This window comes from Eubalaena glacialis, chromosome 1 (assembly GCF_028564815.1).
Source record: "Eubalaena glacialis isolate mEubGla1 chromosome 1, mEubGla1.1.hap2.+ XY, whole genome shotgun sequence".
NCBI lineage: Eukaryota > Metazoa > Chordata > Mammalia > Artiodactyla > Balaenidae > Eubalaena > Eubalaena glacialis.
The window spans coordinates 240,617,271-240,628,000 of record NC_083716.1 but is presented as its reverse complement, the minus strand read 5'-3'; the positions used below and the strand labels follow the sequence as shown (position 1 = coordinate 240,628,000).

The 10,730-nt window shown below is 56.2% G+C and overlaps 1 protein-coding gene across 3 annotated transcripts; it reads left to right on the top strand.

Annotated features, from left to right (window-relative positions):
* Positions 1–533: 533 nt before the first annotated feature.
* Positions 534–10,637, top strand: DTYMK (deoxythymidylate kinase). 3 transcript variants are annotated; one of them, XM_061206544.1, is made up of 5 exons: positions 534–682; positions 1,838–1,946; positions 5,432–5,522; positions 7,070–7,267; positions 10,369–10,637. In XM_061206544.1, the coding sequence occupies exons 1-5, from the start codon at positions 535–537 to the stop codon at positions 10,528–10,530; spliced, it is 708 nt and encodes a 235-aa protein (XP_061062527.1). In that variant the 5' UTR covers position 534; the 3' UTR covers positions 10,531–10,637. The 3 variants fall into 3 exon arrangements, with proteins under 3 accessions (XP_061062527.1, XP_061062537.1, XP_061062547.1); XM_061206554.1 differs by having other exon boundaries at positions 10,365–10,637; XM_061206564.1 differs by lacking the exon at positions 10,369–10,637 and adding an exon at positions 8,996–9,205.
* Positions 10,638–10,730: the final 93 nt, after the last annotated feature.

Sequence of the window (10,730 nt, the reverse complement as noted above, 5' to 3'; positions counted from 1 at the left end):
TGCCTCCGGATTTCTCCTCGGCAAACTCGAACGTTCCAGAGGCAGTTCTGGGAAACGCGGCTCCCAGCTTGGCACGGGCCGAACGCTGGTGTCCGCCCCAACCCCCTAGGTTGAGGTCTGACCCCACCGTGACGGTACTTGGGGACAGGCCTCCGGGGCCACGAGGCCCAGAGGGCGGGACCCCTCGACGAGAAGGCGGCGGACGCGGTCTCACCTGGAACCGCCCCTAAGACGACAGCGGCCAACCTGACTGAGCGCTTCCCGGTGCCGGGGCGCCCGCCCTCAAGGTCCCCGCCGTCGGGGAGTCGGCGGCGGGCGGGCCCCGAGGCCGCAGCCCCGAACTTTAGGAGCAGGGACGAGCGCCCGCGCCCATGACAGCGACCCGCAAGAGGCGGTGCCACCGAGGCCCCGTCGGGCCAGTCGCGCCGCTTCCGCCGGACTAGTCCCAGCCAATCCGGCCCATCTGAGCCAATCCCGGCGCGCGCCGTGGGCGCCGGCCCATTGCAGCCAATGAGAGGTCCGGGTGGCCCGGCTATGCTGGGGGTGGTGGCGATGGCGGGCAGGCGCGGCGCTCTCATCGTGCTGGAGGGTGTGGACCGCGCGGGGAAGAGCACGCAGAGCCGCAAGCTGGTAGAGGCGCTGTGCGCCGCGGGCCACTGCGCCGAGCTGCTGCGCTTCCCGGGTGGGCGCGGCGGGCGCGGGGTTCCGGGATGTCGGGGGCCGGGGAGGGGATCCGGGGGCTACGGAGGCCTCGCCGGCTCCTGAGCACGAGAAGCGAAGGCCTCCTGCGCTGGACTCGCCCTCGTTTGTCCGCGGGTCGGAGCGCGGGGACTGGGCCCCCCTATGGTCCCCGAGCCTCAGTGGGACTAGTCTGTGGTTCTGTTTTTGCGCAGCTGCCCCGCGGCTGATGTGCATAAAGTCGCGTGTTTAGTGAGTCTTGACGCATGTACACCCAGGAAAGCGTCTTCACAACCAAGAGAATGAGTGTGTCTGTGACCCCTGAAGGTTTCCTGGTGCTGCTTGTGATCCAAGTCTCCGTTTTGTCTTGGGTTTCCCGCCCCCCGCCCTTGCATGGTGGTTTACCCTGTGAAGGGTTTTGGGTCATATTTTTAATTTTTTAATGTAGAACATTGATCTTGAAAATGCTGTAAAAATATTGTCAATACTTAATCAAGAGAAGTTCAAGGTTTACAAACCAGGGGTAGGGGGATGGGGGGGATGCTTTTTAAAATTTTCTTGCTTTTGTTTTTTTTTTTTGGCCACACTGTGTGGCATGTGGAACTTCACTGACCAGGGGTTGAACCCATGCCCCCTGCGAGTCTCAACCACCGGGAAGTCCGAAAGTGCTTTTTTTGAATATTTATCATTTTAATTTTTAAGCCAGCCAGTCCACAAATCTTACACAGTTGATCCTTGAACAACATGGGTTTGAACTGCAGTGGTCCACTTATATGCATATTTTTTTCAATAAACACCTACAGTACTACGCAGTTCTGGGTTGGTGGAATGCAAGAATGCAGAACCTCAGATATGGAGGGCCGACTTTGGGAGTTGAATACCCTTCTTTTGGTATCGAGGTGGCTCCTGGTACCGGTCCGCGTGGGTTGGCAGTGCCTTTGCAGTTGCTGCTTCCTACCTGAGTTCCTTCTTCCTGAAGCGTTTTTCATCCCAGTGTGTCTGCACACTGCTGCCCTTTCTCAGGAAAAGGTCTGAACCTGTCTAAAGTTGTAAAATAAAACTCAAAGTTAGACTTGGGTCAGGGCCTGGAAATCTGGCACAAACTGTTAATGTAGATGGAGAGCCTGACGTCACTTTTGTGTGTTGCTCTCTTTTTCAGAAAGATCAACTGAAATTGGCAAGCTTCTGAGCTCCTACTTGGAAAAGAAAAGCGAGGTGGAGGACCACTCGGTGCACCTGCTTTTCTCCGCGAACCGCTGGGAACACGTGTAAACAGCCTTGTTCTTCTGCTGCCCCCTCCCTGCTTCTGTGCCTCCCCCTGAGACTCTGAATGCGGCTCTTGCTTCTGAGTGGTTGAGAGTCATGCTGGAGGCTGTACCTTTACAAGGTTCTTTTATTCACGGATCCCAAAGAGCACTAGTTAATGCTTTTTTTTCTTCTCCCCGCCCCCCCCCTCCCCCGGCCCCGGCTTTTTGTAATTAATAGACTTTAGGTAGTTTTAGGTACACAGAAAAGAGTCCCCCCATACCCCTGTCCCTTCCTCCTCGCCCAGAGCTGCTCTTATTTATGTCTTTGATGAACCAGTGTTGACACATCATTAAGTGAAGTTGAGTTTGTGTTGGGGTGTGCCCTCTCACGCCCTCTTTTTGATTTACATCATCTTGGTGGATTCCCTCTTCACCCAGCACAACTGTTGACGAAGTGCCTGTGGGGTACACTCTCAGGTGCTTCTGTTTCCATTTACACACGTATGTAGGTAACGTATGTCATCGGAGGTGTTTTGTTTTAACGTGAACGAATGGGATCCTACCGTACGGATTCCCTCACGGCTGGCTTCCTGAGTCCGCCTCGCGATCTCCCCTCTTCCTCTCCTCTCCCGTCCCGGCGGCCTGCTCTCCGGAAAGGCTGCTGCACCTTGGATTAGGTGATGCCAGTGGACGGACGTTCAGGTGGTTGTGCCTTGTTCCCTCTCACAAGCAAGCTGGCACTACTCTCCTCTGGCTTTGGCTTAGCTGGTAGTCTTGTCTGGAAAGGCCTCCCCCTCCGTGTATTAGATGAAAATGAGGGCAGATTTACAATCTAACACATCTGGAGTTTATTGACGTAAATGTTGTGATTTTCGCTTTTTGTGGATTTGTAGAAAAGTAATGTCAGAGCAACTGAAAATGAAAAACGGTTCTGACTCCATTCCCTAACTGCTGTCTGCTTCCAGGACACAGGCCTGCAAGTCTCTGGGCCATTTGTTCTGCCACAGCTCCCCCTTCTGATTATTCCAGCCACTGCCATCAGATCAGGTTTGCTGACACTTGAAAGTCCTTGGCTGACAGGTCGGATGCCGGGCAGCGCTGTGGCCCCTGGTACCCCTCAGGTCTGGTGTGCAGGGCGGGCCTGGGAATGGGTGTTCAGTTAACCTGGGCTGTTTTGAGTCCACCCTGGTGCTTGGAGCACTTTCTGAGGGAACTCTGGTTACTTCCTCAGCCCCTGGTTTTCTGCCCTTTTGCTGTGCTGCGTCTTTACTAGGTCAGTTGCTGGTCGTGGAAGTCATCTCCCTTCCCAGCTGCTGTGCGGTTTCCCTGGCACCGATTCCGGTAACAGCCTCCGCTTCCCTCCCCGGCTGTTTGTCAAAACCTACTGATCCTCTAGGGCCATCCAGGAATTAAATTCCTGGAAATGAGCAATATCTCTTACTTTCCATAGCAATTTAGCAATGTTCTTCTCTACCTATTTTTAAACTTTTTATTCTGAAATAGTTTCAATCAGTCAGGAAAGCTGCGGGAGTAGCACCGAGAATTCCCGGTGCCCTTCCCCAAGCTTCACCTGTTAATAACATTTTGCCACATTTGCTTTACCATTTGCTCACTCTTTAAAAATCAAGGGCTATTTTATGAAATGCTGGGTTTACCTGATGTTTCCTCAGGAGTAGATTTGGGTTTGCATTTTTGGTAGGAATACCGCAGAAGTGCCATTGGGTCCTCTTGAGGGCATCGTGGCGGGATGCGAGGCCACTTGGGTTTCCCCTGATGAGTGAGGGGGCTGCTGGCCAGGCTCTTCCACTAAGTGACTCTCTTTCCTGTTGTAAATAGTCAAAAGGGGAACTCATAAACCCATAAATATCCCCTTTCTATGAAACTCACCTCCTAGTTTGTGTTGGTTAGTCATCCTGCTGGAGTCCGTTATTGTGATTTTCTGATTCTGTCATTCCCTCCACACTGATCAGCTGGCATTCTGTGTAAGGAAGAGCTTTCCTGCCTTCCCCGTCCGTCCATCTGTCCGTCCATCGTCAGTATGGACTCTGGGTCATAAGCACTAGTGGTCGTCGTTCTGCTGTTTGGATTGTCCCAGCCTTGGCCTGTGGGAATCCCTTCAGGCTGGCTCCTTCGTCCCTTGGACGTGTTCTTGGCATGACAAGGTGTTCCGGCTTTCCGTGCCTTCTCCTGCTTTAGCCGGGGCCAGCTGTTCTCTCCGCTTTGTGGAGGGTGGACTTCAGAGACCGACGTCTGCACGTGTTCACGTCCCCCGCATCCGTCTGACCCCTGCCATCTCGTCCAGCACCCGGGCTCCTGTGCCCTGTCCTGCCCTCCACGGGCTGGTTTTAGGATCACCGCCCCCACCTATGTAAAGCCTGCCTGGGGCTCACAGGTGGTTGCAGCTCTGTCGTTAGAACGAGGGCACACGGTGCTGTGTCCAAACATCTCAGGCACTCCTTTGCCCTTCCACTGTGTTCATTTGGGATATGGGTAGGTTCATTTGACTTTGTATACAATTTTAGGGGTTTTTTTCTTTTTTTTTCCCATTCTTGTTGATTTCAGTTTTTGAATACGTAAAACATGAAATGGTTCTAAGGGTCAGAATCATACAGAAAGGTCACTGCCCTGCCTGTCCCCTTTCAATCTAAGCCCTGCCCTCCCCTGTCGGTAAGCAGGCCCATTCACTTCTAAACAAAGTCAGCAGATACCTGTTGTCTTGACTCACCTTCTGTCTGATACAAAGGCAGCCGCCTGTGTGCGCAACGCGCTTTGCTTTGTTAGCAACGTGTCAGGAGGGCGTTTATGGGACATCTTTCTCGTTCTCTGTACAGTTGCATCTTCTGTGCTCGTGCCACATTCTACCAGTGTTCTGTTCACAAGATGAGGTAGTTTTAAGTGTTGATAACTTGCACTTAGGAATGATGCTGTGGTGGGAATCGCGTCTCACTGTTGGAGGCGCCCCCGCCGTGCTGTTCTGTGAGCTTCTCACCGTGACAGTAGCAGACGCCTTTTGTTCCCCAAGTACAAGCAGCGCTTCTGGCCGATGCCGAGCCTCTGTCTGCACCCATCTTGCTAAGGTCTCGGGGCCGGAGGGTGGTGGGGACCTGCTGCCTCCTGCTGGAGGGTGTCCTGGCTCCCAGGTGGACACACGAGCATCCTTCATCACCTCCGGGCCACGTCCAGCCTTCCCTCCCGTTGGCCCGGCCCCTCCTCTCCCCGCAGGGCCCTGCCCCTCCGCTCCCGGACAGCCGAGCTGCCTCTGGACAGCTGCCAATGCCAGTTGTATTTGTCCCCTTTAGTGGAGTTGTCTTTTCGTGCTGGGCTTTGCTGGGAGTGAAGATTCAGAGCCTTGGGGGATGAAAGTCAGGCTACAGATGGCTGCCCGTGCATGATTCCTTCATCATGTTGGCTTCTGAATTGAATTGTGTCGTCAGGGTGATTTGAGCATGAGACTTCAGGGCCTACGAAGCCAGGACCATGGCTCACAGGCATTCTCTTTTTTGTAGGCCGCTAATTAAGGAGAAGCTGAGCCAGGGCGTCACCCTGGTCGTGGACAGGTACGCCTTTTCTGGGGTCGCCTTCACCAGCGCCAAGGAGGTAAGTGCAGCTCGGCCCCAGCGCGCGGCTTGTGCCTGGTGTGGGCTCAGTGTGGTCCCCGTGGGCACAGAGCAGCCGCAGCACGAGTCTCTTCATGTCACTGCCTCTGGCGCTTTGAGATCCCCGTGTTCGCCAGGTTAATTTGGTCTTTACTGACGAGAAGAGAAACCTTTTTTGTAGCTACAGGTTGTTTTCACAGATACAACTGCGTTTTTCATTTGGCCGACACATTTCACATGATACATTTACACAGATGGTCCATCGGCAGACCTGTTTCATCCAGCGTCTTGTTTTCGGAAAAGACGGTGAGAGTGTCTGGGTTGCTTTCGTGCTGTGTTCCTGACCCCCTGTTCCAGGGAGCTGCTGTTTCACAGGCATAATGGCAGTGACTACACTGCCCTTTTTTCCTGCTTTTTATTTAAAAATTTTCAAACGTATACCAGCAGAGAAAATAAGCCACCCAGCACCGTCACCTGCCTCAGAACCTTCTGGTCTGTGTGACGCCCAGACACATCATCAGTCCCTTCATAAACATGTCGGTGCACATCCCCAAAACTGCGTTTCAGAAACCTCGTCTCACCCCATTCCGGAATGTCACCACTCGGTCAGTGCAGAGTTCCCAGCGCCCTCAGGAGCCGTGTGAGCCGTCTTGTGCTTTCACAGCTCGATTGAATCAGAATCCAGCCAGTTAAGGTCCATTCTCGAAACGTCTCTTGAATCTCTCGATACATAGGTTCCTGCATCTCTTTTCTTCCTTCCGCTAAAATTTTTGAATTTTTTATTTTCCCAAGTCGCCTATGAAGAGGCACAGTGTGCCTGGTTATCTACTTTTTGTGGTAACAGTCTTTGATCGTGGTTAATTCACGAAGGGCTGCAAAATGACAGCCTTCTCACCCTGCCAGTCTTCCCGCACGAGCTAGCTGGGTCCTCCTTTAGGGCAGTCCCCCGAGGTACCGGCCACACGGCTCTGTCTGTGAAAAGCACGCAGGCTCGGGCAGGCCCGACGGGCTCCCTTCTCCAGGCAGGGTGTCCTGGCAGCACAAGGCTCTGAGCCCACAGCTGGGTTCTAACCCCACATCTTCAGAGCTGAGTGGCTCTCTCTTCCTCTAGGAGTGGGGACACTATTTTTAGAGTCGCGAGGATGAATGAGATGGGGCGTGCGGGAGACGGCACACGGGGTGCTGGCAAGTGTCTCCAGGATTGGGGTCCTCCCCTCTCTGTGGAAGGGGGTGACGCCCTGGCCCGTCTGCTGCCGCTGCTCGGCCAGAGGGTGTGGGGCGCACGCACGATGCCCTCGGTCCCGGGCACTGAGTGACGCGTCCTGGGCCCCGGGGTGTTCTGTCCACTGTGTACGTATTCACACGTCAAAACACAGGAAGGTGACGGGAGAGAAAGCAAAACACTGGAGACCTAAGGACAGAGCTGCTGCCGTGTAAGAACTTTCCCCTCAAACGTCAGCTCGCCTCTCCCCCTTTTTGATGAATTTTGAAACCAGGAATGAGACCGCGTTAAGCTGGCTCCGTAACGGTTGGGTTCTTCGTCGCCAGAATTTCTCGCTGGACTGGTGCAAGCAGCCGGACGTGGGCCTCCCCAAGCCGGACCTGGTCGTGTTCCTGCAGCTGCAGCTGCCAGAGGCCGCCGCGAGGGCCGAGTTCGGCCGTGAACGCTATGAGAGCAGCCCTTTCCAGCAGCGGGCCCTGCAGCGCTTCCAGCAGCTCCTGGGAGACTCCAGTCTGCCCTGGAAGGTGGGCGCGGTGCCCGGGCCCTCCTGGGGGCGGCGCTTTCTGGTCCTGGGGTTGGTGCAGGACGTGGGTCGGTGCCCTGATGCTGGCCCAGGGCAGGGCTGCACGGGCAGCGGCTCCAGAGCAGCCGTCCCGCGCGGGGGACCCTGTGCCGAGCCGGCCATCCAGCGGGCTCCCGTCCCCTGCTGGACGTCAGCTGTGCAAAGCCAGCATCCAGAACGCCGAGTCCGCGGGGGTCAGGCAGCGGCACTTTCGCTCCCGTGTAACCGGCTGGAGCGTGGGGCCTTCCAGCCCCTCCACGTTGACTCCAGGCGCCAGGCGGCCCGCACCCGCCACAGCTGCCACCTCCCTGCTCTCCGTCCCCGCAGGCTGGCGCCCGCCCACCTCAGGGCACGTGACCCGGCGCCCTGGCCCATCCTCCCTGCACGCGCCCGCCTGGCACGGTCGCTGCTCTCTTACTGCTGGCGGTGTCCTCACCACTTGGGCAGGTTCCGGGGTTTGGATTCTTGGCTCTGGCACCTCGTGCTTCTCCCTCGCCCTCCAGCTGTGCCTCCCCGCTGTCCTGCTCTGGGTGGTGCTGGTCTGTGGCCAGGGCCGGGGCTCCTCTGTGTGCAGGTCCGAAGTACGCCCTTGACCTTTCCGTTTGTCTCCTGTGTGCTCAGGGGGGTGGAAGGAAGGGCGTGTCTTTCCCAGACGGAGGCTGCAGTGCGGTGCCTCAAATCCCCATCATCTCTCTGCTGGCTGGTTCTACCAGCTACTGAATTCCAGAGTTTTCCTCTGTTTCTCTGGTGTTTTTTTTTTTTTTTTTTTTTTTGGCTGTGCCATGCGGCCTGTGTGTGGGATTAGTTCCCCGACCAGGGATCGAACCCCTGCCCCCTGCATTGAGAGCACTGGACCGCCAGGGAAGTCCCTCTCTGTTTTTTTTAAACTAGTTCTACATGGTGTAAGTTCCTCTTGATTTATACTACATTTCAGCACCTGCTAGGAACACAACAAGACTTAACAGCATCAGGAACGTGAAAGGGGAAGGCCAGCCGGCGCTCTCCTCTTCTTCCTGCACTGAGTTTTCGTCTTGTCTCGTTTCCCACAGCTCTAAGAACTTCCTTTAATGTTTCCTGTAGGGCAGGTCTCCTGGCATAGCATTCTCAGCTTTTGTTTATCTGAAAACTTATTTTTCTTAGTATTTTTCAGATTTTTTTTTTTTTCAGATTTTTAAAACAGTCACAAACTTACAGAAAAGTTGTAAGTACGATACAAGGAATTCTTCCCCAGGACCATTTGAGAATAAATTAGTAGCTGACACCCCCTCCCTGCCACAATGGGGCCAGTCACATGGATCCGCTCCTAGTGCCTGACCCCCCTGGTCCCGCTAGTGACCCTTGTAACAAAAGGACGTAGTTCACAGGCACACTCTCTGGCCTCCAGCCTGTGACTTTCTCAACCTTGACATTTTTGAAGGTCGCAACAGTCGCTTTGTAGCCGAACCTCAGAATGACTTTGTGATTGGATCAGGTCGTGTGTCCTTGGTGGGCTGTCGCTGCCCCATCACGGGCTGCGCGCCTTCGGTGTGTCGCGCTCCAGCGACGCTCCCCTTGACCTCTGGGTTAAGCGGTTCACGGTGAAGTCGCTCCGCGTCCCTCTGCGAGGTGGTGCTTTGAAGCCACGTTAAAAACCTCGCTGCTGGGGGCTTCCCTGGTGGCGCAGTGGTTGAGAATCTGCCTGCCAATGCAGGGGACACAGGTTCGAGCCCTGGTCTGGGAAGATCCCACATGCCGTGGAGCAAATGGGCCCGTGAGCCACAATTACTGAGCCTGCGCGTCTGGAGCCTGTGCTCCGCAACAAGAGAGGCGGCGATAGTGAGAGGTCCGCGCACCGCGATGAAGAGTGGCCCCCGCTTGCCACAACTAGAGAAAGCCCTCGCACAGAAATGAAGATCCAACTCAGCCAAAAATAAATAAATTAATTAATTAAAAAAAAAAAAAAAGAAGAAGCAAAGGAAAGCTTTAAAAAAAAAAAAAAAAAAAAAACCTCGCTGCTCATAGACTTGCAGTTCGTTTATATGTTTACACTTGCACGGACTCATGTTTGTACGGCTTACTCACCAGCAACCCGTTTTCCTCGCAATTGGAGGCACAGATGGCCCCAGGTCTGGCCCCTGGGTGACCCCCACCCCAGCCCCAGGGCCTTCTGATCAGTTCCCTTCACTTCCGGGCCTTTCCCGGTCCCGGCCCATTACGATCGATCTCTGGGCTCACCCTGTGCCTTCCCGGCCCAGCGTCCCGAGTTGTTCCTGGTTCCATTTTATGGAGGAAGAGATAGAGACGGTTATCTGGGCCCCCAGAGGACGAGGGGTGTCCACGTACAGGTTCACACGGGAGGTGCCACTCACCGTGAGCTGCCTGGGATGGTTCTGTGCCAGAGCTCTGCCGCTGGGGCTTTGGACGGCAAGGTGACCTTCAGGCGGGGCAGGGGGGCCCATGGGGAGGCGGTGTCGCTCCTGATAGACTTCGTGCAGCGGTTACAGCTGTCTGAGCGTGTCTACACCCTGGAGCTTTTCCAGAGTTTGCTGCCCCAGAGGCTGCCTAGAGGCTCTTGGCGCCCAGGGCCGAGCCTTGGCTGAGGAGGGGGCTCCCAGGCACACCCACCCTCATGTGGCCCAGTACGTGTCCCTCCTTCCGGTGGAGAGTCGCTCCTCTCATGGGCTGGCTCCCCGGTGACCGAAGGTCCACGGGTTGGCGAGGTGGGGCAGCCAGCTGTCGGGACGAAGCCCATCGTACCAGGGAGAGGAGTCGGACCCGAGTTGGGCTCCCGGCAGAACTTGGGGTCCAGGCAGGTCCGGGCGCGGCCGTGGAGGGGCGGGAGTGGGCGCTGCCCTCGCTGCCTCTGCTGGTGGCACCGGGGTCCCCTGGGGGTGAGCGTCTGGCCGGGGCTGCAGCCGGGGGGCCGGGCGGCTCGGTCCCAAGGACCCATCCAGCTCACTGTCCCCAGGGGAGGCCGGGGGTCAAGGACCCTGGAGGAGCGGAAGCCGTGCCCTCCGGAACCTGCCCCGCCCGCTGAGAACATTAACCTGTCTCTCCCCCCTATCCCCGCCCCGGCCCAGACAGTCGACGCCTCCAGGAGCATCGAGGACGTCCACCGGGAAATCTGCGTGCTGTCTGAGGGTGCCATCCGGGCCGCTGCACACAGGCCGCTGGGGCAGCTGTGGACATAGAGGGACAGGACCCCCGTCTGCCATCCGCAAGGCAGGAGCCACGTGTGCACAGTGACCGGGGGGCGAAGCAGGGCTCCTCGTGGAGCGGCCTGCGGGGCAGCCTTCTCCTGCCCTCACCTGTGCCCCGAAGATACTAATAAATTAGTTATTGTGTTCTGCTTACTGAAGTTTCACAGTGACTGTGTCCAGGCAGTTCCGTCGGGGTCGCTGATCTCCTCGTGGACGTCTTCAGACACCCGTAAAGGTGAAAGGAAA

Bases quoted from the DNA above. Each gene is read 5' to 3' on its own strand.
- DTYMK (XM_061206544.1), top strand. From the start codon at position 535: ATGCTGGGGGTGGTGGCGATGGCGGGCAGGCGCGGCGCTCTCATCGTG. The intron at 683-1,837 runs GTGGGCGCGGCG...TCTCTTTTTCAG, and splicing joins CGAGCTGCTGCGCTTCCCGG to AAAGATCAACTGAAATTGGC. The intron at 7,268-10,368 runs GTGGGCGCGGTG...CGGCCCAGACAG, and splicing joins ACTCCAGTCTGCCCTGGAAG to TCGACGCCTCCAGGAGCATC.